Below are 26834 nucleotides of genomic sequence, written 5' to 3' on the forward strand. Positions count from 1 at the left end.
CGCCGCGCGCGCCCTCCGGCCGCCGCCCGCCCCGCGCGCTCAGCGCCGCCGCGCCATCGCCGGCCCGCGCCCCCCGCCGCCGCCGCCGCCGCCGCCGCCCCCCGCGCTCGGCCGCCGCCGCCGCCGCCGCAGCCGCATCCCCCGCGCCGCTCCTCCTCCGGCGGCTCCCGGGCAACGCCGGAAGTCACGGCGCGCACCTGCCAAACGGCCCCGGCGGGAAACCGCTGCCCGCGCGCTCGGGCCGCGCGGCGCCAGGGCCGGGCGGGCGGCGCCGCGGCGGGCCCGCCCCGGGCGGCGGGGGGGGGACGCGGGCGGGCCGGCGGGGGGCGCCCGGGGCGGGGGGCGCGGCGCCCGGGGCGGGGGGCGGCCGCTGCCCCGGCGGCGCCCGGCGGGCCAATCGGCGGGCTCCCGCCGCCCCCGGCGCGCTCTCACTGGGCGCCCGCGCGCGAGGGCCACGTGCGGCGCCGAGGCCCGGCCCCGACGCCGGCGCACGACCGCGGCCTGCCCCGCGCGCCCGGCCGGCCTCCCGCCCGCCGCCGGCCTCACCGCGCGGGGCGCGGGCCTCGCGGGGCGCAGGCCGGGAGGCCCGTGGGCGGCGCCCGCGGGGAGCGGCCCCCGAGCGGCGCGAGGTGCGAGGCGCCGGCCGCGGGGCGGGGCCGCGTCGGGGGCGGGGCCAGGCGCGGCGGCGGCCGGAACGCGGGGCCGCGGGGCTGCGCGGCGGCCGGACGGCAGAGCGGCGCACTGCGCCGGTCGGACGGCCGAGGCGCGCGCGCGCCCGGAAGCGGCAGCCGGCGGCCCGGGGGCATGGCGGCCGCGGCGCTGGGGGCGGCCCGGCGCGCGCTGCGCCCCGCGAGCGGGTGAGGGCGGGCGGCGGGGGGGCCGCGGCGGGCGCCGGGGTCCCGAGCGACCCCACGGGGGCGCGGCCGGTGACGCGCGGCCGGTGTCTTGCAGGCTCCTGGCGGCGCGGCCGACGCAGACGGGGGACGCGCGGCGGCGGGCCTCCCTGCTGTCCTTCTGGGGACTCGTGCCCACGAGGTAAGCCGGCCGCCGGCCCGGCCTGGGGGCTCGCGCGCGGAGAGCGAGGGCGCGCGCCGGTCGGTGTATGTCTAACCAGGTCAAAAGTTAAATGCAGGCGGGTTTGAAGACAAGTTGATTCGTCTTGGAGGGAGTCCTATGTAAAAGGTTGAAAGAGCACAGTGTCTGTGTTTCTTGCTGCCTGGAGAGGTGCGAGGAGCCCGGAGCGCCCTTGTTTCCACCCGGGACCCTGGACACCTTCCACGGGCGTCGTTCACGAGCCTCAGTCTTGATACCAGAGGACTCGATTGTTCTTAATAGTAACTTAGTGGTACAGGAGATGTGCTCGTCCGGGCAAACCAGACTTGATACTGAAGGATGAGGAAATTTGTTAAAATATCAAACGGTATAAACCGGAACTTGCTGGTCATTTTTATTATACTGTCTCTTTTAGTCTTACTCATGTTTATAAATCACATCTATTTAAAATGTGAGTAACAAGTTTTTAATGGATAAACAGCAAGGCCTAACTGTATAGCACAGGGAACTAGGTTCAATATCCTCAGATATTCTGTGATGGAAAAGAACAGAAAAAAAGAGGTATGTATGCATAAAAGAATCACTTTGCAGTACAGCAGAAACGGACACAGCAGTGTCAAACAACTATACTTCAGCTTAAAAATACATAAGAATATGAGGGGTGAGCGTGTAATTCGTCAGTTTGGTAATTTCATATTTCAGTTTATCTCAAGGCCTACCTGAACCCTTGCACTAGAGGTGAGCTCTTCTCTTTAATTTATGCCCTGACACCCCGTGGAGTTTTCCCCCACTTTCTGGGTTGACCATGCCTGCCCAGTTCTGAGGACCCTCGCTGGGGGCTGTTCCCGGAGGCCAGCGCCCACGGTTCTTCCCTAGCCGGGAGTACAGTTCCGGTGTGCGGGCACTTTCCCTAGCGCCGTGTCTCTGCACGCTCACGACACCACAGAGGAGGACGTGCAGTGTCTGCCTTGTGCTTTAGAGCAGAGCCTCTGCGGAAGAAGAAGAAGGTGGACCCCAAGAAAGACCAGGCAGCGAAGGAGCGCCTGAAAAAGAGGATCCGGCGACTGGAGAAGGCGACCCAGGAGCTGATTCCCATTGAGGACTTTATCACCCCGGTCAAGTTCTTGAATCAGGCGAGGTAAGGGCCTCTGGGCTCGAGGTCTCGGGGCAAAGCAGCTGTGTCACCTTCAGGAAGTGGTGTCATGGGAACCTCCCACCTGTCATGGGCAGTCATAGGCCGGGGCTGGCCTGGCCCCATGCTGAGCCCCCTCCTGGAGAAAGTACTGCTGCTCCTGAGTATGGGCGGGAAACTCCTGGCAGGGCTTGAGCAGGCTCGAATGTGGCCCACAGCCCCCGCCCCTCCGGATGGCAGGAAACCTTCGGCCTCCTGCTCCGGGACGTACACGCTCAAAGCCGGTGGTGGGGTGGGGTGGCTGGGATCGCTGCCTCATCAGACCCCACTGATACAGGGGGGTACCCCGCTGTTTGGGGTCTCCGGGGCTGGTAACAGGCTCGACTCCCTGGGATATTGGTCTGTTTTCACGCCATTTGACTTTTCTCCAAAGCCGGCTTTCACCACGGTCTGCTGGGGGGATCGCGGTTTCTTGTCTCCATGTAAAGCGAACGGCCCAGTTCCCAGTGTTGCTGCCGCCGCATCCACCGCCCCATCCCTTAGTTTGTCCCTGTGTTCCACACGCGTCTCCAGCGGGGACACTCGGGTCCCGTGCAGTCGGTCGGTGAGGTCTGTACCTCCAGGCCACACCCTTGGCTCCGCGTGTCCCCAGGCAGCGGCCGCCGGTGGAGCTCCCCTCTGAGGAGACCGAGCGGAGAGCCCTGCTCCTGAAGAAGTGGTCACTGTACAAGCAGCATGAGCACGAGCTGGAGAGGGCCACCATCGCATCCCTGCTCGAGGCCCAGCGGGAAGCTCTGCGGGAGCTGGAGCTCACGGCCCCGGAGCTCCATGCCGAGGCTACCAAGCGGGACCCCAGCCTGTTTCCTTTCGAGAGACAAGGGCCAGACTACACGCCGCCCATCGCCAACTACCAGCCCCCAGAAGGCAGGTACCAAGACATCACCAAGGTGTATACACAGGTGGAGTTCAAGAAGTAGAGATGCAGGCAGCCAGCCTCGGGACACACCGCCCGGCGGAGCCCACCCCACTGGGCTCCGGCCTGCTGCTGACCGGTCGAGCCTGCTGTGAATAAACGTGTTGAACCTCGTGTCTGTCTTCTGTTAGTTAACCTGTCTGAGGCTGCCAGGGGTGAGGGGCTGCCCTTGCTTGCCCGGCCTGGGGAGAAGGCGGCCCCCACGCTGACTGCTGCCCTTAAGTGACCAGGAAGGGGCAGAAGCCACTGGCAAGAGGCCGGGGCCACAGGGGTGGGGGTGAAGGGCCTGCGCCCCGAGGAGGGGCAGGGCCAGCTCTGGGCTTTAAGCTGGGGGTCAGAGGGGCGCCAAGGAGAGTGTCAAGGACAGGGACCGGTAAGGCGGTGTGTCCTCCAGGATGGCTGACACCTGACCCAGCCCAGGCCGCTCAGTGCGGGGCAGGGGAGGCGTGAGTAAGGTCGGCACCAGAACAGACACCACAGACCAAGGGGCTGAAATGGTGGACGTTTATTTCTCTCAGTTCCGGGGCTGGACGTCCCAGGTCCAGGTGTGGGCAGGGCTAATGCCTTCCGAGGACGCTCTCCTTGGCGTGCAGACAGCCATCATCTTCCCGTGTCTCCGTGTGGTCGTTCCGTGCCCTGGTTTCTCGTAAGGATGCCGGTCATTGTGTTAGGGCCTGCCCAAGCGACCCTGGGCTTCCCCTGTGGCCCAGGTAAAGAATCTTGCCTGCAGTGCAGGAGACCTGGGTTCAATCCCTGGGGTGGGAAGATCCCCTGGAGAACAGAATGGCTACCCACTCCAGTATTCTGGCCTGGAGAATTCCATGGGCTGTATAGTCTATGGGATTGCAAAGATTTGGACACAACTGAGTGACTTTCACTCAAGTGATCCTATTTCACCTTAATCAGCCCTTTAAAGAGCAACCTCCAGATACAGTCATGCTCAGCAGCAGGGGTTGGGGCTTCCCCTGGCGGCTCAGCGGGAAAGGACTGGCTGCGGTGCAGGAGCCAGGGGAGATGCAGCTCTGACCCCTGGGTCAGGAGGAGCCCCTGGAGGAGAGCATGGCAGCCCACTTCAGTGCTCTGACCTGGAGAGCTCCAGAGACAGCAGCGGGCTGGCGGGCTGCAGTCCCTGGGGTCACAGAGTCGGACACCACTGAAGGGACTCAGCCTGCACAGAGCAGCAGGGGGTAGGCCTCCTCCAGAGGAACTGGGTGGGGGGCAGGAAGTAGCCCAGCAGTGAGGGTCCCTGCAGGCGGAGGCCCACCTCAGGGCAGGCACGCCAGGGGCCGTTTCACCTGAGTAAGCACGCAGCTTGTGCACCGGCCTCGTCAGCCTGTGGCTCCTTCTCGGCCTTGCAAGCCTTCAGACTCCTCCTCGGACAGGGCTACACTCAGAGCCTTCCCCACCGCCCCACCCCTCACAGGTGCTTTTCCAGCCCGTAGCTTTCCTCGGTGAGGTTGGACAACCAAGTCAGTAGGTCGTGGCCAACTGTTTTGTCTCAACCTTTTATTCGGAGGTCACGAGAGGCTGACAGGAGGCTGGAGGCTGGCCAGCCTCACCTACACCAGAGACAACAGTGCTGCCCGAGCGGGGCCCAGCTCCCTGCCCGGCTCCCCGCCGCACATCCTCGTATCACAGGCTCCCCAGGATGGCGCTCTGACCCTGGCCCCAGAACTGCCAGCGTCCCTGAGACCGCGCTGCACTGGGTCACCACCCAAACGGCTCGTCACCATGGCCTCTGGCCCGAGTCTGAAAGACGCTGCCCGTTTCAATCTTCACGGCTGACGCCTGAATGTCCATGTCCGTCCCCTGAACTCAATGGGACAGAGGCGATGTGTCCGTTTTGGGTGTGCGGTCCCAGGGCGTGGACACGCCTGACACAGGCATGTTCCCCTGCACTGGAGGCACGCTCAGCATCCGAGCAGGCGTGGGGCTCCTCATGGTGCCTGCGCCCTGCTGCACAAATCCCGGGAACCAGGGGGTGGCCGCCGTTCCCAGCACACAGCCCCCCACGGGGGGTCTCAGACCCGGGAGGACCCAGCCATGCCACCCTCTCCTCGCACAGAAATGCCCGTGGACAGAGGTGCAGCCGCGGCTGATGGGCTCAGCTGTTGCCAGAAGGGGCACCCTGCGCCTTCTTTATACTCTCCTCTGCTCCGGGGGTCCCGTGCGTGCACCCCCACCGCTCAGCCACAGAGGACTCCTGCGGCACACGGGGGCCCAATAATGAACGTCCTTCTGAAGGGGTGGGTTATTCTGCCCCCAAGAATGGGTTCCATGATGCGGAGCCACGCCTGTGCCCTGGCTGGGGCCCAGGGGGAAGCGCCGAGATGCCGCAGGCTGGGTGAACAGCGCCCAGTGGCGGGCCGGCCGCGCGGCCCCAGAGGCTACATCATTTCAGCAGAAGAAAGAGACCTCTAAAGGAGGGTTCTTCTTGGTTCAAGGACATGTATTTTAAAAGCATCTACAAGAATGTACAAAATTCTAACACTGCCCGCATCTAACTCTTTCAATATTAAAACCTGGATGTAATTTACAGTTTCTATTTGGAATTAAACCTGTGAAATGTCTTTTGATATAATCCACATTTTCTAAAAACGACTGGGTGAAATTCCGAGGGAAGGAGCAGTGAGTGGCCGTGGCGGGAGAGACCCGAGGTGCGTGGTGGCCACCAGAGCAGGGCTGGTGGGGGGGGCCACCTCATTCCCCCCCAAGTGTCCCCACGGGTCAGAGCTGCCCCTGGAGGGTTCGTCTGAGGAGCCCAGCCCTTGGGACAGCCTCCCTGGCTGCCCACAGGGACACTGCATGCTGGGTGGACCGGCTCCAAGCCTGGTGGTGACGGCAGGGCAGGCGAGGCTGGAGGCAAGGGCTCCATGTCCCACGCTAGGTGGAAGCTCCCAGGGGCCCTCTGGACTGTTTGGGTCGGTCACCCGTCCTTGTCCTCAGGCAGAGGGAGGTGCCAGTCTTCTGGGGGGCTCTGCCTGGGCGCCCACACCAGGCCATGCTTCCGTGCAGCCCGAACTCTGGCCCGCTCGCTTTCACACAGGGACCGCTGCAAAGGAGACCGGGTCACGGGCAGCCCTCTGAGATCAAAAGGCATGCATTTGACATTTATGCAATCAAAACACCCCACATTCCACCAGTACTGCCCAGGTGCTCAGACTCTCCAAACCCCAGTGGATGTTCCGCTGGGCAGAAACCACTTACCGTCATTTTAAATGTGTATCAGGCCATCTGACGTCCTTTCAGGGTAAATCCCTTCTCTATGCCTTTTGTCCACTTCACTGTGAAATCCATTTCTCACACTGATATATAAGAGCTATCTTTACAAGCTGTGTTTAAGTTATTGATTTCTTGCCACACAGACCCGCCAACTTTCGCTTCCACTGCTCAGGGACTGGGCATTTACACTCGCCAGTCCTGCTGGCACACCCCACGAGCTCTGCACCCTCACAGCTCCGCTCCACCCTTTGCCCCATCAGCTCCAGAGCACCACTGTATGCCAGACTAGGATGTGGGAGTCAGGAGGGCAGAGATCGGGTTCTAACCGCTCCTGTACGTCCAAGAGCGTCCAAGCGGGAAGTGTCTGCTGAACGGACGGACCAAGAGCCCCTCCGTACGGGACTCCCGTGACTGCACCACGCCCTCTCCCAGCCTGGCTGCCAGACGGACCTTTGAATGATACGAATCAAAGCACATGCGGAGGGCTGGGCCCGAACCCCCTGTTCAAGGCCCGCCCCCTGTGCCCGGCGCCCGGCGCCTCTGGTTCCCGGCCTTCCGGGGCTCGGCGGGCCCGGTCGGGTCACCTGGCCTCACCTGGGCTTCGGCGCTGCGGCGCTCCTCCCACTCGCGGCAGCTGGCCAGGTCGCGCCGCCACTGCCCGCAGGCCGGCCGCTCGCCGTGGACGTAGTAGTGGCGCAGGAAGTGCCCGGCGCTGCGGCAGAGCTCCCACTCCGCGCGGTAGGCCTCGCACGGGCGCGGCGGCTGCGGGGGCGGGCACGGGGGCGTGAGCGGGGACCAGGTGCCCGCCCGCCCGCTCCGACCGGCGGACTCGGCTCCCCGGGCCCCCAGCGCCCACGGAGCTTACCCGCCAGCCTTCTCCTTCCGCCATGTTCCGGAACCGCCGGGCCCGCCTCCTGAGGCCGCCGCCGCCGCCGCGTGACTGACGGGCAGAGGGGCCAATGAGCGCCGAGGCTTTGCCAGCAGCTCCTCGCCCACCTCCTTGAGATGCGCCAGTGAACGGGACATCCGGGTTGGCAGCCAATAACAGCCTGGGGGCGGGGTCCGAAACTCGAGGTGGGCGGGGCCGAGCCCGGTGTGGGCGGGGCAGTCTCTTCCCGCGGCTTTCTCTTGGTCGCCTCGCAGTTCCGGCCACTGAAATGGATCAGCGCACCCGGGCTCCAGCGCCGCGCGGTCAAGCCTGCGGCTGCGGCTGTCCCGCCCGTGTCCCCTCCCGAGGGCGTCCAGGCAGGAAGCGGGGCGGAGTGGAGCGGAGGCCGTGCGGCCCGGGGAGCCAGCAGGCCCTGCGGGTGGGCGTCCCGAGGCGGCGGTAGGGGTGAGGCTGTGCTGAGGCGGGGGTCGGGGCGGGGGACGGGGAACCGGGCTCGTCCGTGAAGGGCGCGCACGAGGCAATGACAGCGACGGCAAGGAGGCTGACGGCGCCTCAGGACTACCCTGCGACCCCTCCGCGGTGCTCCTCCAACTCCCCCAGCCTAGCCACCGCCAGTTACCCGCTGGGTGAGTCTGGGTCAGGGCCGAGAGCTGCAGTCTCACCAAGGCGTCCTGCCGTGGTGGTTCACAGGCCAAGCTGCCCACCAAAGAGGGCGTCTACATCCGCCAGCGAGCCAAGACCCCTGGAGGCTCCGGCAGGTCACAGCCTGCTCAAGACTTCCGAAACCACTTGCATTGCCTGGGTGTGGGTTTGGGTCACAGGGCCCAACCCTGATTATCACGATGAACTCTAATGCTCCTTCTCTGAGGACACGTGGGTGAACCCTGGGACCACTCTCCCGCGGGGGAAGAGTCTCCTGAGTGTTGAGGGAAGCCTGTCGAGATGGCAAAGAGGCAAGGGGAGCCCCTGCTGGGCCCAGGGTCGGAGAAGCCCGCAGAGGACCTTTCCAGCAGCTGTCAGCCGCATGCTGGTACCTAATCAGACGCGTAGAGGCAATTCAGGTTTTGGTCACTGCCTGTTTTTCATTTGAATTCATAATCGAAAATTATTTTCAAGGAACAAGAGATTAAAATAATTGAATTGACATGTCAAAGGAGCTCATTATATAAAGTGGAGACCTGAAATTAAATTAACACTAATTTAAAAAAAAAAGGCCAGCAGAACTTTGGAAAATTTAATACATTTAAAACTGGGAGTGGGAGGTAGGGAGAACACATCTTCAGGTTTCATTTATTCTAACACTTACATTTGTGCTTCACCACGAAGCTGTTTTTACAAAACAGACTAAAGAACCAGTTATGTCCAAATTAAATCAAAGTAAAAGCAGAAGTCAAGAAATACCTGGAGTAACAGGCAAATTTGGCCTTGGAATACGCAATGAAGCAGGGCAAAGGCTAATAGAGTTTTGCCAAGAGGACGCACTGGTCATAGTAAACACCCTCTTCCAACAACACAGAAGACTCTACACATGGACATCACCAGATGGTCAACACCAAAATCAGATTGATTATATTCTTTGCCGCCAAAGACAAGAGAAGCTCTATACAGTCAGCAAAAAACAAGACCGGGAGCTGACTGTGGCTCAGATCATGAGCTCCTTATTGCCAAATTCAAACTTAAATTGAAGAAAGTAGGGAAAACCACTGGACCATTCAGTGATAGTGAAGTCGCTCAGTCGTGTCCGACTCTTTGCGACCCCATGGCCACCAGGTTCCTCCGTCCATGGGATTTTCTAGGCAAGAGTACTGGAGTGGGTTGCCCTTTCCTTTTCCAGGGAACTTCCCAACCCAGGGATCGAACCCAGGTCTGAGCCACCAGGGAAGTCCAGACCATTCAGGTATGACCTAAATCAAATCCCTTATGATTATATAGTGGAAGTGAGAAATAGATTTAAGGGCCTAGATCTGATAGATAGAGTGCCTGATGAACTATGGAATGAGGTTCGTGACATTGTACAGGAGATAGGGATCAAGACCGTCCCCACGGAAAAGAAATGCAAAAACGCAAAATGGCTGTCTGGGGAGGGCTGACAAATAGCTGTGAAAAGAAGAGAAGTGAAAAGCAAAGGAGAAAAGGAAAGATATAAGCATCTGAATGCAGAGTTCCAAAGAATAGCAAGGAGAGATAAGAAAGCCTTCCTCAGCGATCAATGCAAAAAAATAGGGGAAAACAACAGAATGGGAAAGACTAGAGATCTCTTCAAGAAAATTAGAGATACCAAGGGAACATTCCATGCAAAGATGGGCTCGATAAAGGACAGAAAATGGTCTGGACCTAACAGAAGCAGAAGATATTAAGAGGTGGCAGGAATACACAGAAGAACTGTACAAAAAAAGATCTTCATGACCAAGATAATAACGATGGTGTGATCACTCACCTAGAGCCAGACATCCTGGAATGTGAAGTCAAGTGGGCCTTAGAAAGCATCACTACGAACAAAGCTAGTGGAGGTGATGGCATTCCAGTTGAACTATTTCAGATCCTGAAAGATGATGCTGTGAAAGTGCTGCACTCAATATGCCAGCAAATTTGGAAAACTCAGCAGTGGCCACGGGACTGGAAAAGGTCAGTTTTCATTCCAATCCCAAAGAAAGGCAATGCCAAAGAATGCTCAAACTACTGCACAGTTGCACTCATCTCACATGCTAGTAAAGTAATGCTCAAAATTCTCCAAGCCAGGCTTCAACAGTGTGTGAACCATGAACTTCCAGATGTTCAAGCTGGTTTTAGAAAAGGCAGAGGAACCCGAGATCAAATTGCCATCCGCTGGATCATCGAAAAAGCAAGAGAGTTCCAGAAAAACATCTATTTCTGCTTTCTTGACTATGCCAAAGCCTTTGACTATGTGGATCACAATAAACTGTGGAAAATTCTGAAAGAGATGGGAATACCAGACCACCTTACCTGCCTCTTGAGAAACCTCTATGCAGGTCAGGAAGCAACAGTTAGAACTGGATATGGAACAGACTGGTTCCAAATAGGAAAAGGAGTACATCAAGGCTGTACATTGTCACCCTGCTTATTTAACTTATATGCAGAGTACATAATGAGAAACGCTGGTCTGGAAGAAGCACAAGCTGAAATCAAGATTGCCGGGAGAAATATCAATCACCTCAGATATGCAGATGACACCACCCTTATGGCAGAAAGTGAAGAGGAGCTAAAAAGCCTCTTGATGAAAGAGGAGTGAAAACGTTGGCTTAAAGGTCAACATTCAGAAAATGAAGATCATGGCATCTGGTCCCATCACTTAATGGGAAATAGATGGGGAAACAGTGGAAACAGTGTCAGACTTTATTTTTGGGTGGCTCCAAAATCACTGCAGATGGTGACTGCAGCCATGAAATTAAAAAACACTTACTCCTTGGAAGGAAAGTCATGAGCAACCTAGATAGCATATTGAAAAGCAGAGAAATTACTTTGCCAGCAAAGGTCCGTGTAGTCAAGGCTATGGTTTGACTAGTGGTCATGTATGGATGTGAGAGTTGGACTGTGAAGAAAGCTGAGCACCGAAGAATTGATGCTTTTGAACTGTGGTGTTGGAGAACTCTTGAGAGTCCTTTGGACTGCAAGGGGATCAGCCCTGGGTGTTATTTGGAAGGAATGATGCTAAAGCTGAAGCTCCAGTACTTTGGCCAGCTCATGTGAAGAGCTGACTCATTGGAAAAGACTCTGATGCTGGGAGGGATTGGGGGCAGGAGGAGAAGGGGACGACCGAGGATGAGATGGCTGGATGGGATCACTGACTCGATGGACATGAGTCTGAGTGAACTCCCGGAGCTGGTGATGGACAGGGAGGCCTGGTGTGCTGCGATTCATGGGGTCGCAAAGAGTCGGACACGACTGAGCGACTTAACTGAACTGAAAAGCAGAAATGCTTCTAAATCAGGTTTTCCTTCTGAGGCATGGCTTTTTAGGAGAAAAAAAAAAAATCAACATGTAAAATAAACAAACACCTTCCTCGGATACTTAAACTGCAGCCAGCGCAATGGGATGGTCACTTTCTTTAAACCGCTTTTTTCAGCCCAAAGGCAACAGCTAAGTTATGACCTGGGAAAAGGATAAATGAAAAAAAAGAAAAAGCCCAACTTAGAGCAATCCAACCCTTCACTGTTTCCAGCAGGAATTGGGGCACCCCGCTTCAGCTGAGCAGTGAGTGTGGGCATGAGGAGAGGCCCCCCCAAGGGGCCCCAGGGGCCTTCTCTCCCCCAAATCCAGCACACAGCCGCTGTCCCGCTGCCCTCTTCCAGGTGACTCTATGCAAACCCAAAGTGAGGGAGCATCCCCTCAGAGCCAGCAACTAAAAGCCAGCATGCTGCAATTATTTTATTTTCCAAACAGTCAACAGTCCCAGCTTATGGCTTTCTTCCCTTTTTACGCAACGACTGTCCTTCTCCAGAGAAAGCAACGAATCTGCCTCCGGCTTCATCCTGTGAGGAGAAAACACCGTCTTCAGCAGCTCCTTGGAAGTTTACTAGAAATGCTTTATTCCTTTGGTTCAGGTGCCATCCCGCCATCCTCCTGACTCCCACTTTATTCCTACAAATGTGAATTATCACCGGCTGAACTGAAAACAAAGCCAGGTAACTACTCTACCGCAGCCTTCTTCCCCTAGAAGAAAAACCACGCCAAAGCACACTTCCAGTCCCTGCTGTGTGCCTCCGCAGACAACCGCCCCATCTCAGGCCACACGCTTCTCCTCTCACACCAATTCCAGCCCGTGTCGCTGTTATTTCCAGCTCTGCAGCAGTGAAGCTGCCTTGGTGAGCAGTTCAGCGTCTCTGCACACAGCTCTTTACTTCCCCTAGAGGCTCAGCTCCTCGGCAGACCGGTGCACTCGGCAGAATGGTGACTCGGCAGGCTTCAGTCTACCAAGGTATTCTCCTCCCAGCACAAAGACTGTTTTCCAGAAGCTCTGAAAACAGCAAGTAACTGTCCACGAGCTCTGCTGCTAGTCGGGGAGACACTGAAGAGGACCCAGGCTCCCAGCCAACGCCAACCACCGCCTGGGGCAGCTGGTGTTTCTCCCCTGCCCCGTGCAGGCTTCTCGTGGTGGCGACCACGGGAGGGCACGCTGAGACCGGGCCAAGCAGCGCCCCCTCCCTGCAGGGCCTGCGTCCACCCTGCGGTTGGCACCGGAGCCTGGCTTCTCCGGTGTGCACACATCGGCTGCAGGAGGGCCCCCCCGACTTCACCACTTGAGGAACCTGTCTCCCAGGCGCTCGGGGCTGTGCCCTGCCTGCACGGGCCACGCTCCAGGGCTGCACACAGCCATGGGGCGGCCCCGCTTCCAGGGTGGCAGGCTTTCTCGTGCCTACTCTAGTCTCTGTTTCAGTGGGGTGTCACGGCAGCCTCCTGAGAGGGCACAGAGCCGGCCTCCAGGGAGCTCTTAAACAACTGGGCACCTCTCTCCTCTGGCGGCTCACTGATGGGGCTGGTGTGAGACTGCTGGGGCCACCAGACCACCACCACAGGCTGGCCCTGAGCACAGACACACCTCCTCACAGCGAGACACGGACCCCGAGGCCCAGGGGCCGGCAGTGTGGCTTCCCCGGAGGCCCCGGTCGTGGCTGGAAGGTGGCTGCCCCGCCCCTGCGTCCTCACAGGCCTTTCCCTGGGGTGTCTGCATCTCCTTGGCGTGGAACAGGGCCCACCTAGAGCCTCGTCCCACCTCACCTCTGGAAAGGCCGTGCCTCCAAACACAATCGCACTCAGGCTCAGGGGTGAGGGCTCGGCACAGCGATGTGCAGGAACCAGGCACAGACGTCTGAGGACCCTGCTCCTCCGTGTCCCCTGCTGTTCCTGACCCATGGCAGAATCTCCACCTCCTGGAAGCTTCAGGGTCTTCCCTCTGCCCCAACCTGGAGCTGTTTCCACTCACTGGCTGGAGGCCTGGAGGGCCCCTGTCTGGGAAAGTTATTTCCCTGGTGCTTCCTGCCCCTTTGGTGTCTTTGAGCTCCCGGGACTGGGGTGCTGGCAAGGGAAGCCTTCTGACTGCAGTCTTCACGCTGGGGGAGTGGGCTGGGACTTCCCCTGGGCTCCGCTGGCAAAGCTCCTCCAGCTGCAGCCAGCCCAGCCTGTGCATGGGAGCCGGGTGGGGCGGACACCAGGGACAGACTACCACTGCCAGGCTGAGGCCTTTCCAGGGACCGTGACGCTCGGCCCTTCTCCTGGGGGCAGGGCCAAGTGCCCTGGGACAGACGCTTGGTCCTCAGCGCGGGCCCTGCCCCCTGCCCCAGCAGGGCTGCGGCGACCCAGTCAGGTGCCTTGGTCTCCTCGGGGCTCCCCCAAGACCCCCGTGAGTGTGCCCCGTGTCCCAGGACAGGCAGCGGGAGTGCACCCGCCGGCCACCCCCATCACACACCGCGCCTGGACGTGTTTGCACACACCTGTCTCCCCACCCTGCGATGGTCAGGGACGAAGGGGCCAGAGGATGGCGAGGCTGGCAGACACGGCCAGCAGCTGGGCTGGGGCGAGCAAGCGCCTGGTGGGGGGACCGAGAGCGCTCCTCCCAGCTTAGCAAGGTCTCAGCATGGTGTCAACGCGACGAGCATTAAGGCCAGGAAGGGCTTTAAGTGGGTCTCTGAACCCCTCTTGGTCCCCAGGGGACCGAGCCTCAAGAAGGAAACCAGGAGACCAGGGTCTGAAGTGGGGCTAACCACCTAACCCAAACCCAAACCGCCAGCAGAGTCACAGTGGCCAGGCGGCAGGCTGTGCGGGGTTTCTGAGCCAGTTCCTGGCACCCAGGAGAAGGGCCCGTACGGTGAAACCTCCCCTCCCCGCCCTGGGCCGAGGGAGGCATGTCTGGAGTGTGGAGGCACTGGGGTGGCTGCTCGGTGGTCAGCTCTGCCCGAGGCCTGGGCACCCTGACCACCACCCCGCCCCGACCCCAGTGCCCTCAAGCTCCGGTCTGTGAGAGGCAGATGATCACAGCAGCTGCCCTGCAAGACCGACCCGGGGCTTAAAGATCTCAGCGCACAGCCTGGGCCGGACCCGCACAGGAGAGCAAGGAGCTGAGCCCTCGCCCATCCCCACCACAGAGCCGGCAGAGTCCACACGGCTTCAGCAGGACAGCCAGCCCACGGGGAGGAGGGCCGGGATGGAGAACACAGAAAAGGAGACCCTCATTCGCGAGGGAAAGAATCCCCTTGTCACCAGTAGCCAAGGAAACTTGTTATGACTCATGAAACACTCACCTCCTCAACCTTCTTGACCAGCGGACGTGAGTTTCTGATGAACGTGATCTTGCCAAGTTTAAATTCATAGTTGGGAATTCCTCTATGAAGAGAGAGCAGGAGAAACGTTGGCGCCAGAAGAAGGGACTAGAGTCCGCTTGTAAGCACAGGGAGGAAGCAGGGCTTCCCTTCCGCTTCGAGGCTGTACCCACTGCACCTCGTGCCAGCCAGAGGGCGCCTCCCTGCTGACTCCAGGGGGAGCAGAGGGCACGGGGCAGGGTCTCCTGGGCTCATATCAGCGTCCTCCAGCCTCTCACCCACACGCACTTCACTCTCCAAGAGGTCGGGCGCAGACCCGTCTGTGGCATCTCACGTGATCAACGGGGACGCAGCTCAGCCCTGCTGTCACCATGAGGGCCACCAGAGCCAGGACTCTGCCCCGAGTCCCTGGGCCAAATGACCGGGAGAGGCAGCCGGGCGGCCACTGACGGCACGAGCTGGGACGGCCGGGTTGTGGGCAGGACAGAGGGCTGATGAGGCCTGCGGGCGGCTGGGCGGGCCTGACAGTGGGGCAGGGCCTGGCGGTGGGGCAGCGCCTGCGACCCCGCAGAGCGCGGCAGTCGGGGGCCTGGGTCAGGGGGTGGGTTGGGGCCAGCACACCCACCTCTTGATGTCTCCAGGCCTGACTGGGGAGGGGCTGGGCTCCACCCCCTTCTTCTTCCCGTCCAGTCTGTTTCCGGAGCCAGAAAAGGCCTAGGCGAGCAGACGTGGGGTGAGAGGGGCCTGGGGCAGGGGCAGCACTGCAGGGCGTGGGCGGGGACCGCCTCGGGAGCTCAGCGCCCAGCCCCCCGGGGCCCCGTGAGCTCAGGGGAGCCTCCGCCGCCGTGCCATCCAGGGCACTGGCTGCCCACGGCTCAGCTCTGCAGCCTGCTTCCCAAGCCCAGGCTGAGCCTCGCCCACACTGCCCCGCTCTCCCAGGGGCGGCAGCAGGGCGGGGGGCCACCATGTGCCGCGGGACGCGGTCCAGAGCCCACAGCAGACGTCACGGCTGGTGAGCCCTGAAGGGCTTATGTGCGTCTGCGGCACTATTGCTACTTTCTGGTAGGCGAGTAGTTTTAGGAAGTCGGGGCTGCCTGGCAGTTGCTGGGAGGATCCCAAAGAAAGCGGATGGAGAAGGGTCTGGAGACTGAGAAGGTGCCAGGTGTAGGTGTGCGGGGTGCCCCGGCCCGGCTGGGGTCCCTGGGGCATCCCCGACAGGCAGGGGGCGGCACTCACACGGAAGCCCAGCTCCCCGGTGTAGCCACTGTGGTCAGCTTCGCCTTCCTGGAGGGACAGGAAAACGGGACACGCCTCTCAGCGAGGGCCCAGCCCTTCCCGGGACCCTCCCTGGCCTCTGCCGGCACCGGACAGCCAGGACACACGGGGCCCGCGAGCGGGGCTCGGCAGGGAGAGCACGGCTGCATCAGCACCAGCAGAGGCGGAACCCCGCGGCAGGTGCGCAGAGCTGGGGAGGGTGCGGGGAGCCACTCACGGCTGACTCCTCGTGCTGGGCCTGCCTCTCTGGCTCCTTGTAGCCCAGGGGGGCGTCGAAGTCCACCTGTACCCGGGGGGAGAGCACCGTGACGCGGGGCCGCACGCAGCCTCTGCGCTGGGGCCACGTGGGCCCACGTGCGGCTGCCAGAGCCCCACAGGAGGGGCCCCTTCCTCCACGGTCCCGGGTTACAGTCCTAGCGAGACTTTGGCACTGCGACCCCGCCACGTCCAGACCTCCCCAGTGTTCTCTCTCTCCTCTGCTCTCCATTCCTGAAGGCTGTCGTTTCAAGAATGCCATCTAAACGGACCCGGGCAGATGGAACCCCTCTGATGGGCATCCTGCCCAGAAACCTGGCGTGCTGGGCCGCTGTGGGGACCAAGAGCCCCCTCCTTGGAATTGAGTAGCCCCACCTCAGCCTCTAAGAAGATGGGCCCCTGGCAGGGCTGACGTGCTGGCTGTCTCAGAACCGACAGCAGCCCTGCCACTGATTACAGGTCAGTGGCCTCCTCAGAGGGTCTGGGAGCATCTGCTGCCCGCTCCCCAGCAACCCCAGGGGCCACGTGACACCTCCCCAGGGCACCGGTCAGCAGGGCCCCAACAGCCCTCCCCCACGGCCACTCACATTCATGTCGCACTCAATGATGGACACGGCCTTGTCCGGCTTGGTCTCCATCACCCGCAGCTCATAGATCTGGCGGGAGAGAAGGGCTTGGTTCCTGGCAGCTTTGGGCCCACACTTGTGTCGGCACGCCTGGCCCCGCACACGCTCACTCCCCTGACGACAGCCTCCCCAGCCACACCTCCCGCTGTGGAGAGCGGAGTGGTCAGCCCCCCCAGCCTGTCCCTCAGCTGATCACCCTCGTAGATGATTCCAACCTGACAAGGCAGTTAGGCAGCTAACTGCAAAAGACCCAATGTCCTATCCCAGGGAAGTTCACTCCCAGGAATTACTGCCAGCAGGTAACGAGCTACACGCTGGGTGAGACGGTGCTGAGCGTGCTCGCTCCAGCACGGCTCATCGTGGGGTGCACTGAGGCTGCCCGCACCAGACTGGTTACGTGAGTGCCGCGATTCCCGTACAAGGCAGAGGCGGCAGCGCTTCCCAGGCAGCCAGGAGGAAAGGAGGCTGAAAGCCAGCTGTGGTGTCGGGAGGAGCCTCTGTGTGGAGACCACGCACCGACTCACAGGCTGAGGAGCAGGAAGCGGCCTCTCCTGCGCTGCTCTAGGCTCGCTCTCTGCCCGGCGGCTTCTCTCTGCCCGGCAGCTTCTCCTGCGTGTTTCAGACTCTCTCTCTGCCCGGCGGCTTCTCCTGCGTGTTTCAGACTCTCTCTCTGCCCGGCGGCTTCTCCTGCGTGTTTCAGACTCTCTCTCTGCCCGGCGGCCTCTCCTGCGCTGCTCTAGGCTCTCTCTCTGCCCGGCGGCTTCTCCTGCGCTGCTCTAGGCTCTCTCTCTGCCCGGTGGCTTCTCCTGCGCTGCTCTAGGCTCTCTCTCTGCCCGGCGGCTTCTCCTGCGCTGCTCTAGGCTCGCTCTCTGCCCGGCGGCTTCTCTCTGCCCGGCAGCTTCTCCTGCGTGTTTCAGACTCTCTCTCTGCCCGGCGGCTTCTCCTGCGTGTTTCAGACTCTCTCTCTGCCCGGCGGCTTCTCCTGCGTGTTTCAGACTCTCTCTCTGCCCGGCGGCTTCTCCTGCGCTGCTCTAGGCTCTCTCTCTGCCCGGCGGCTTCTCCTGCGCTGCTCTAGGCTCTCTCTCTGCCCGGCGGCTTCTCCTGCGTGTTTCAGACTCTCTCTCTGCCCGGCGGCTTCTCCTGCGCTGCTCTAGGCTCTCTCTCTGCCCGGCGGCTTCTCCTGCGTGTTTCAGGCTCTCTCTCTGCCCGGTGAGCGTCTTGCTTTTCTCATGACCAGCTGAGACAGCTGCACCACTGAGAACACTGAACGGGAGGGGCGGGTCCCCAGCACAGAGAGTGCTCAACAGCCCTTGGCCGGCTTGCAGGCCCCCCAGTGCGTGACGGGAGTGAGTCTGCGCCGCCCAAGGGTCTCGGGCACTGCTGCTGCCGTCATTGAGGCTGCGTGGACACTCGTGTCCGTGCTCCCCTTTGTCGACAGCTGTGCTCCCAAACTGCAGGTCACAGCTAACTAGTGGCCCGTGAAACCTCCAGTGGTGGCACCAGAGCTGGAAGAGAGAAACCGGAGGGCTGCCCTCCAGCCTGCAGCCGCCCTGAGGGCACCACGAAGCTGGGCTGCTGCTTCCAGAGAGCCTGGCACAAGGCTCCTCGGCATCCACGAGGCCCCTTCAAGGGATGAGGTTCCCGCAGAGGCCCTGACCCAGACTTCGCGCCACACTCAGATGGGTGACCAGCCCTCAGCACAGGCTGTCAAGTCTTCCCCGAAGGGCCCTTTGGAGGATCCAGTCTCCATACTTCCAAAAATGGAGACCCTGACGTGCATCCCGAGTCTACGCACACCTGGGTCACTGTCCTTCCCTTACCATTCAAAGAAGTCACTCTCTTTTACCATTTGTTTTCTGCTCTTATACTTTGAGAACAACGATGTCAAGATGGTCTGTAATCCAAAAAGCTTAAGATAGACAACAACGGAAATGTCCCCACGAAGCTAAAGGGAACAAAACTACGTCTCAGTTTATGAAAAAATACAGAGCGTGACTCAGAATCCGTAAAACGGAACAGCAACGCCTCCTAGGACCGCGTGTCGCACGAGGGAAACTGCCCGAGGGCAGCCGGCGTCCGGCCCTGAAGGGCGTCTGCGTGCGGGTGCGCCTGTGCGGCCGGCGTCCGCCCCCACAGCCCGAGGCGCGGGCCCGCGCCCACGGCCTCCAGGCCCCGGCACGCGAGGGGCGGGGCACTCACCTTCTCGTTGTAGCTGATCGCGATCACGTCCCCAGTGGTCAGACAGGCGAAGCTTCTCAGTGCATTTTCTAGCCTGCAGACGCGCACGGTCAAGGCCAGCAGAGCAAGATGGAGTCCTCACGTCCGAAACGAGCGCCCACAGCGGGTTCGCAACGTCAGGCCACTCTGTGTGCCCGACAGTCGCGTGCCGAGTTGGGGCAACAATTCAGTAACAACAAGGAAGCATCTCTAACACGTGGTAATGGGGTGACCCTCACTCTCCACTGAGGAAAAGAACCAGCCATGGGACAGTGAGACCCCCAACCCTGAGAAGGGCCGATCTCTGAGGTGGGAGGCAGCCAGGTGTCTGGGGCCAGGGGTCGGCTGAAGACAGGAAGAAGAGGGCAGAGGCACCCTTCTGGGGGCACATGAGCCAAACTCGCTGAAGCGTGCGCGTCACTGCACGTATACTACACCTCAACGAGGGGATTTAAAAAGCCCTATAGGAAAAATGTGGAACGAAACGTAGGTGAAGTTGCCTCAAGAGTGAAGATGTTTTCGTTTATACTTCTGCCGTTTCCACCTGTTGGGCAGTCACTTCTATTTTGCCGTGTGTTTTAGACTAAAAACATTTAACAGTAACAATTTTAAAACAAAAAGTAGCCTGTCAGCCCTTTCTTTAAAAACTACTACATAGTTCTCAAAACCGAGTCACCTTGAGTGCCCAGACAAGGGAAAAATGCCCAAGCACAGCACGCCTCCTCCTCAGCAATCTACTGATCTGCACTGAAGACCCAGGCCAGGCACAACGCACGGCTGCAGACGCGCCGCTGGGCTCTGTGCCAGGGCCCCTGGAGGGAGGCACAGCTGCCCCCGGGCGGGGGCCGCCGAGCGCCCAGCACGCTCATCCAGGCCCCCACGCCGTGTGGACCCACCAGCCCAGCACCAGCGCTCCCAAGTCAGTGTCAATCACGCCTGCTGTGCGGCCCCACGGCAGGCATGCCCCACGGAGGCCGGCTATCACCCGCCGCCTGCACAGCTCCGCCCGCAAAGAGCTCGTGCGTCTCCAGAAGGATACACGGCCTTAGGGTTGGTGATGTCCAGGAAGTCGGGGCTCTGCGGCTGGAACTTGGAGTACGTGGCCACCTGCAGGTTGACGCTCTCCACCTGAACCAGGCCGCCCTCCTCCAGCAGCAGGTTCTGCATCATCTGCAGGGGAGCAGAGGGGCCGCGCTAGGGGCGTGGCAAAGGCAGGGGGAGCTGCGGGAACACCTGGGGCAGCCAGTCACTGGAAGGGCCGCAGGCGAGGCCCTGACTGCCAGCTCCAGGCCTCCTCAGGCCAGAGCCTTCCCACAGGGACCTCCACCCACTTCACCCAACTCCCAAGGCCCCAGGCCAGCCTTTCTACACTGTCCGGACACTGCATTTCCACAGAAGACCTTGTAAAAACAAGGGCCCTCGGGTACCTTCAAAGCACCTACAACACTGAGAGCAGCTGGCAGTCACAGAAGACGGTGCTGAAGGGCAAAGGGACAGAGGGGGCAGCCGTGGGGCCCTCACACTGGGGACGCTGCAGCCCAGTCCCCCCACCAACAGCACTCCTAGCTGCCACGGGCCCCGCCCTGTGGTGCAGGTGCAGCTCTGCCGGCCTGTGGACAGCACTGGGCCAGCCTGAGTGCAGAGAGGCTTCGTTCCCATGGCAACATGGCTGAGTGCTCTGGACACTGAGGTACCGGTGAACGCACGCACACACACACAGTAGGGACACTGAGGTACCGGTGAACGCACGCACACACACAGTAGGGAGAAGAACACCGATTAAAAATCTGGAACTCTGCATTCGGGTCATTTGAAAATACTCCTTCTCCATCACTTAGAACAAGCCTGCCCCGGGAAACGGTAGTCTAACAGCACGGCTGCGGTTTCCGGGCAGGGTCCTGGAGCACCGCGTCCACGGCCACACGTGACAGCTGCCCTGGGGCAGGGCCGTGCGGCCCGGCTGCTCACCCAGTGGGGGAGGTAGCAGATGCCCTCGTCGGCCACAAACTCCAGCACCCCGCAGTGAGTCACTCGGTCCGAGTTCTTGTTGGCCAGCTTGAACAGCATGGGGTAGGTGATATTAAGTCGGCCTGAAAAGGGCAAGGGATGCGGCTCAGCTTCTTCCAGGAAGAGAAACCCGGTCCCTAGACCCTCCCTGGGGTAGCCCCCACCCCTGGCAGGCGCTAGGACCCTCATGGGGCTGAGCCTCGTGCATCTGCCCACCCAGCGGACCCTGCGCTCCAGCTAGAGCTGACATTTGCTGAGACAGCACGACTTAAACGGGCGCTTGTCTGAAATCCCAGCTCTAGAAAGTGACGTGTTTGCACGCTTATTCAGTTTGCACATCGACCAGGTGCTGGGAAAAGTCAGGAGGCACAACAGCACACCTCCAAGAGTGCCCAGACGCTCATGCCAGGGAGGCTGCTGGGGGGTGTGTGAAGCTGGTTGCCCGGGGTGGGGTAACAGGAACAAGGTGCCTCAGGCACCAGGCCCTCGTCACCAGCGTGCCCTGGGCTGCAGAGCTGTGCACCGGACTGAGGTGGGTCAGGGTGAACGGACTGATCAGGAATCCAACCTCGGGTCTGAGATTCTTGCCACTGTAGAGACCCCTGTGTTTCTCAGTCCAGTAATTTTCAAACTTCATCTTGAGATTTCGAGAAGCACCTTGGGGTGCCTGAGCTTGCTGCACCCCCTCACCTCCTCTACCCACAGGATTTCACCTGGACAGTTCCTCCCATGACTGACGAGGTCCATCCAGCACTGGCCTAAGCCCCCGTCCGATCGACCCGAGCCTCCTCTCCCGTCTGTGTACCAACACACCTGGTCTCAGTCCTGGGTCAGCTCCACGCATGAGTCAGGCTCCAGGCCGGCCCGTCCTCTGTGATACCTGGGCCCAGGGGCCGTGCCCTGGGTCTACTCACCCCCCAGCCCGGCTGAGCGGAGCACAACTCGAGGCCTCCCTCCACGGGTACAGCGGCTGCAGCTGGCGCTGCCTAAGAGCCAGCCCCTGCCCCTGCCCCTGCCCCCGCCCGCTGCCACAGGGCCCTGGCTGTTTACACACCACAGGCACCATCCAGGAAGCACTACCGCCCCCGAGCAGTCACAGAGACGGCTCCGCGTGTCCTGTTCAGAGGTGAGGACAACAACCCAGAGAGTCGCTAGTCTGGGGTCAGATCGGGCAAGGTGCAAAGCCCAAGCCAGCACTTGGCCCCCACCGAGCTGCCCAGCGTGCGCCCTACACAGTGTGGACCCCCCGCCCCGAGGGACTCAATGTCTGTGGTCGGGGTCTCCCTAGTTCCAGGAGTGGGGCTGGGGTGTACGGTCTCGAGTGGCTCCCGTTGGAGGAGTGGTCGAGGGAGGGAGAACAGCGTGGCCTTTCCCGTTCCTGCTACGAGGCAGGCAGGGGTGGGGGGCAGCTCCTGGGGTGGAGGACTCAGAACTGTGGCTGGAGCTGAGGCTAGAGGTGCAGGGAGACGAGAGGCCTGCTCGCAGCGTCCTCCTGGGGCCGCCACCGTCCTTGAGGGGAAGACCCCGAGCCTCCAGCCAAGGCCATCAGCTACCCCAGCAGCGCAAACGGCCCTGGCGCTCACACCCGCCTTTCGTCTCCACGGGACCTGGGTGGGGGTTGTCAGAGAAGCACCTGCAGGCCCCAGCCTCCCAGCCCAGCGACCACCCTTCAGGGGTGGCCCCCAACCAGCCTTGCTGAAGGGGTCTCTACCCAGGTGCGGAGGGGCTCCCGTGTGGCCCCGGTGCCCACAGTCATGGCATCTCTGTCCTCAAGTCAGGTAGCAAGTACTTACTGAGCTGGTCGAGGGCTGAGGGCGGCATAATTACTGTGGAAAGAGTGTTTAAGACACGTTAAGAGAAGGAAAACTAACGGAACACGACAAAACCCAGAGCGCGCTTTCTGGTGCGTCTACACGGAAGTGCTCAAGGAGGCTAGTGGGGCAGGCAGGACTTCACACTGGTCTGTCACAGCAAAGCTGGCCGGCTGGAACCACACGGCCCTCAGCCGGGAATGTGATCACAACAGGACCCTCACCCCACCTCCCGGCGTCCGGGGCTGTGACACCATGACGGCGACCAGATCCTGTTCACATGCAGAGGAGGGCTGCGAGGACTGGGGCCCTGCAGGCGGGGCGGGGGGGCTGCGAGGGCTGGGGCCCTGCAGGCGGGGCGGGGGGGCTGCGAGGGCTGGGGCCCTGCAGGCGGGGCGGGGGGCTGCGAGGGCTGGGGCCCTGCAGGCGGGGCGGGGGGCTGCGAGGCACAGGATAGCGGCACGTACTCTTCCCTCCTTTCTCCACGTCCGACCTGTCGCTGGGCCCCGCCAGCATGGACACGGAGAAGCAGCGATACTGCGTGGAGAAGCGGCTCTGGAAGACCCGGGGGATCGGGTGGTCGAACATGTTGAAGGAGAACTGGGGGAGGAGAGAGACGCCGCAGCTGGCACAGAGGGCAGGCCCGGTCCTCCCGTCTGCAGCCGCAGCTGGCACAGAGGGCAGGCCCGGTCCTCCCGTCTGCAGCCGCAGCTGGCACAGAGGGCAGGCCCGGTCCTCCCGTCTGCAGCCGCAGCTGGCACAGAGGGCAGGCCCGGTCCTCCCGTCTGCAGCCGCAGCTGGCACAGAGGGCAGGCCCGGTCCTCCCGTCTGCAGCCGCAGCTGGCACAGAGGGCAGGCCCGGTCCTCCCGTCTGCAGCCGCAGCTGGCACAGAGGGCAGGCCCGGTCCTCCCGTCTGCAGCCGCAGCTGGCACAGAGGGCAGGCCCGGTCCTCCTGTCTGCAGCCGCAGCTGGCACAGAGGGCAGGCCCGGTCCTCCCGTCTGCAGCCAGAGCTGGCCAGAGCAAGGCTACCCAGTCGCCACCTCGCAGGAGTCTGGGGCACCTCCCAGCAGCTGCTGCCCAGCTCGTCCCCGTGGTGCTCAGATGGTGCCCCCAGCAAGCCTGTCCTTCGCCTCTTCCAGCCCCCAAGTCCCCCACCAGCAGGTCCCAGGATCCCCTGTGATGGCCACGTCCCCGCCCCCGACCACGCTCCTCTCGGCCCGTGTTTAGGAGTGCCACCATCTGCTGGGCTCTGGTCTCCAAGCACCAGGGAAACAACACTAACCAAACAGCTCCAACCTCTGCCCTGGCAGAGGCGACGTTCAAGGCAAGGGAGACAAGCCCAGGAGACCATCTGGGCAGCAGCGTTCTCAGCACGAGAGAGGGAAAGGGAACCGGGAGCTCGGGGACACTGCTTTAAGAGGACAGTCAGGAAAGCATTCTCTGCAGAAACCAGAAGCCCCCCACCCCCGCCCCGGCCTCCAGGAGCACCCTAACCCTTCTCTGGACCTCCTCTGTTCCACCCAGGCCCAGGGCTCACACCCCTCTCGTGGGGAACTCCATCACACCACACCCCTCCCTCCCACACACAAGTGAAGCCTAGACACGGTGCCACCACAAACATAAGATCCTAGCTCTCAAACTGCAGGTTACAGGGAGGCTCAGAACTCAGGCTGCCCAGCAACCCAGGGCGTTCTCAGGGTACTGTGACTGCCGTGAGGTGCCGGAGTGGAAGATCATGAAACCGCACAATGGGATATCTGCTCAAAGGATCGGAACCAGGGTCTGAAAATACAGATGTACACTCATATCCGCAACAGCGCTCTTCACAATAGCCAAGGACTGGAAGCTACCCCAATGCCCACCGACAGAATGACTAAAGAAAACGTGATCCATTCACACAATGGAACACTGTTCGGCCACAAAAAGGGAGGAAATTCCAACCCGTGTGACAATGATAATGAACTCAGCCAAATGAGCCACAGGGAAGGACAGACACTGCAGGATTCCCCTTATAGGAGGTACTTAAGGCAGCCAAGTTCAGACAGAAGGAGAAAGGTGGCTGCCATGGGCTGGCAGGAGAGGCCACTGTTCCACAGGGACAGACTTTCAGCTTTTCAAGACCAAAACGTTCTGGACATCCACTGCACAACAGGAATATACTTTACACCACCGAGTTGTACACTTACACATGGCTTAAGTGCTAGACCTACGGCATATGGTTTTTTACAAGTTAAATAAACACCTTAACAAGACAGCACGTCTTGACTGGATTCTAAGCACACATTGTTAAAAGCAGAGTCCGGTACTGATGAAATAGTTTACTAGCAATTCCAGAACGAGCAGGCTGGGCCAACTGTCTTCCACAGACGGCAAACGCAGCTCCTGCTTAAAACGGACGGTTCTCCACTCCCTGCAGCGCCGCAAGGGAGTTTTCCAAACCGTGTCTCTCCTTCTTCCAGGCAAGACTCTCCGTTGGACAAAATCTGAGCCAGAAGCCTAGCAAACACAGGGCGTTGGGGATGAACGGAGGAAGTGGGCTGCGGGCCTCCTCACGTCTCAGCACCCTCCCCACCGAAGCCCCGCGTTCTCGTCCCCGCCCCGCTGCCCTGCACGACCCCGGCGCCAGCACCCGGCAGTGTTCCGGGTTGGGAGGAGGGCTCCCAACACTGACACACTCGGGGGCGGTAAACCGGGCGGCACGGGGCTCACACAGCTCAGCAGGCAGGCCAGCCTGCAGTCCTAAGGCATAGCACCGGAACCGTGCGCTCCCGAGCCGGCGCCACGCCCGCTCCGGCGCAACGGGCGAGCGGTCTCGGGGCCGCGCTGGCGCGGCAGGCCCGAGCTCTCGGGACCGGCCCGCGCGCTCGCCTCTCACGCCCACAGCGCCCAGGCCGACCCCGCGCTTGTCCGCGGGAAGCCGACACGGGTCTACACCCGCGACACTGCGCTCAGTCCCAGACGTCGGCGGACTCAGGCCGGGTGACTCGGCACCTCTGCGGCCTCCACGTCCGCCCGCCGCGGCCGGCCTGCACGCCCGGCCACTCACCATGGCGGACGCCTCCGCCGCGCCCGGCCAGAGCGCTGTGCCGGGAAACGCTGCCGGTGCGGGCCGCCGACGCCCCCTCGCAGCGGCGGCCGCCTCAGCTGTGCGCCGGGAGCCTGGCGCTCGCCGGCACGGACGGAAGGCACTTCCGGGGGAGGCGCGAGCGCAGGGACGCTGCGCGGGCAAGCGCGGCCGAAGCGCGAGGACCAAGAGCGCCTCCGGCGCGCGCGTCCCGATACGCCTGCCTAACCCCGGAGCGCCTCCCGCGAGTGAGACCCGGCGGACGGCGCCCCCTTCCCGCCGGCGCGGCCCAGCACGCTCGCCGCCCCCGGCCGCCACAGACGCCGCCCAGGACGCGGGCGGAAGTGGGCCGCACTTCCGCCCTGGAACGCGGCCGCGCCCCTTGACGCCGGGAGTGACGCGCTCTTCTGACGTGTCGGCGTCTGCTGAGTTGCGACCCCCGTGGCTGCAGCCCGCCAGGCCCCGCGGTCCGTGGGCTTCTCCGTAGGGCTGCCATTTCCCTCTCCAGGGCTCGAACGCGCGTCTCCGGCCTGGCAGGCGCGTTCTTTACCACTGAGGCGCCTGAGCATTCCTGCAGGGACGGGCAGTGAAAGTGAAGTCCTCAGTCGTGCCCGACTCCGCGACCCCAAGGACTGTACCCCCCAGGCTCCTCCGTCGTGGACTTTCCCGGGCAACAGTACTCGAGTGGGTGGCCATTTCCTTCTTCAGGGAATTCCTGAAGTGTACAGGAATTTAATTTGTGGCGAGGTTTCTTTAACCTGGAGATTCCAGTTGGAGGGGGGAGTGGGCATTTTTTTCCCCTCAAAGTAAAGTGTACGGAGCGGAGCGTGTCTGGAGAACCGGAGTCGCATGGGACTTGCGCGACCGCGGTGCGTGCAGCCGGTGGAGGACGATCCTCTAGGGGCGGGCCGGAGTAGTCTTGTCGTGAATGGCGGAGCCTAAGTGTCGATCAGAAAAGCGGGGCCAATCAGAAGGGCGGAGAGGCGGGGACCTGAGTCGCGATTGGCTGGCCCCCGGGGCCATCGGGAGAGCCC

The 26834-nt window shown here is 61.5% G+C and overlaps 2 protein-coding genes across 2 annotated transcripts; both read right to left on the reverse strand.

The window, feature by feature from the left end:
* Positions 1-4570: 4570 nt before the first annotated feature.
* On the reverse strand, positions 4571-7269 carry C17H22orf39 (chromosome 17 C22orf39 homolog). Its single transcript, XM_068990024.1, has 3 exons — positions 7246-7269; positions 6975-7142; positions 4571-6210 (listed from the first exon to the last, which is right to left on the reverse strand). The coding sequence occupies exons 1-3, from the start codon at positions 7267-7269 to the stop codon at positions 6085-6087; spliced, it is 318 nt and encodes a 105-aa protein (XP_068846125.1). The 3' UTR covers positions 4571-6084.
* Positions 7270-8533: 1264 nt separating this feature from the next.
* UFD1 (ubiquitin recognition factor in ER associated degradation 1) lies at positions 8534-25865 on the reverse strand. Its single transcript, XM_068990297.1, has 12 exons — positions 25783-25865; positions 23202-23334; positions 22717-22749; positions 20885-21006; positions 19956-20086; positions 18899-18971; positions 16661-16729; positions 16036-16101; positions 15780-15827; positions 15169-15257; positions 14526-14607; positions 8534-11759 (listed from the first exon to the last, which is right to left on the reverse strand). Exons 1-12 carry the CDS (start codon positions 25783-25785, stop codon positions 11685-11687), a joined length of 924 nt encoding a protein of 307 aa, XP_068846398.1. The 5' UTR covers positions 25786-25865; the 3' UTR covers positions 8534-11684.
* Positions 25866-26834: the final 969 nt, after the last annotated feature.

The sequence above is a fragment of the Capricornis sumatraensis genome, chromosome 17 (assembly GCF_032405125.1).
Source record: "Capricornis sumatraensis isolate serow.1 chromosome 17, serow.2, whole genome shotgun sequence".
In the NCBI taxonomy this organism is placed as follows: Eukaryota; Metazoa; Chordata; class Mammalia; order Artiodactyla; family Bovidae; genus Capricornis; species Capricornis sumatraensis.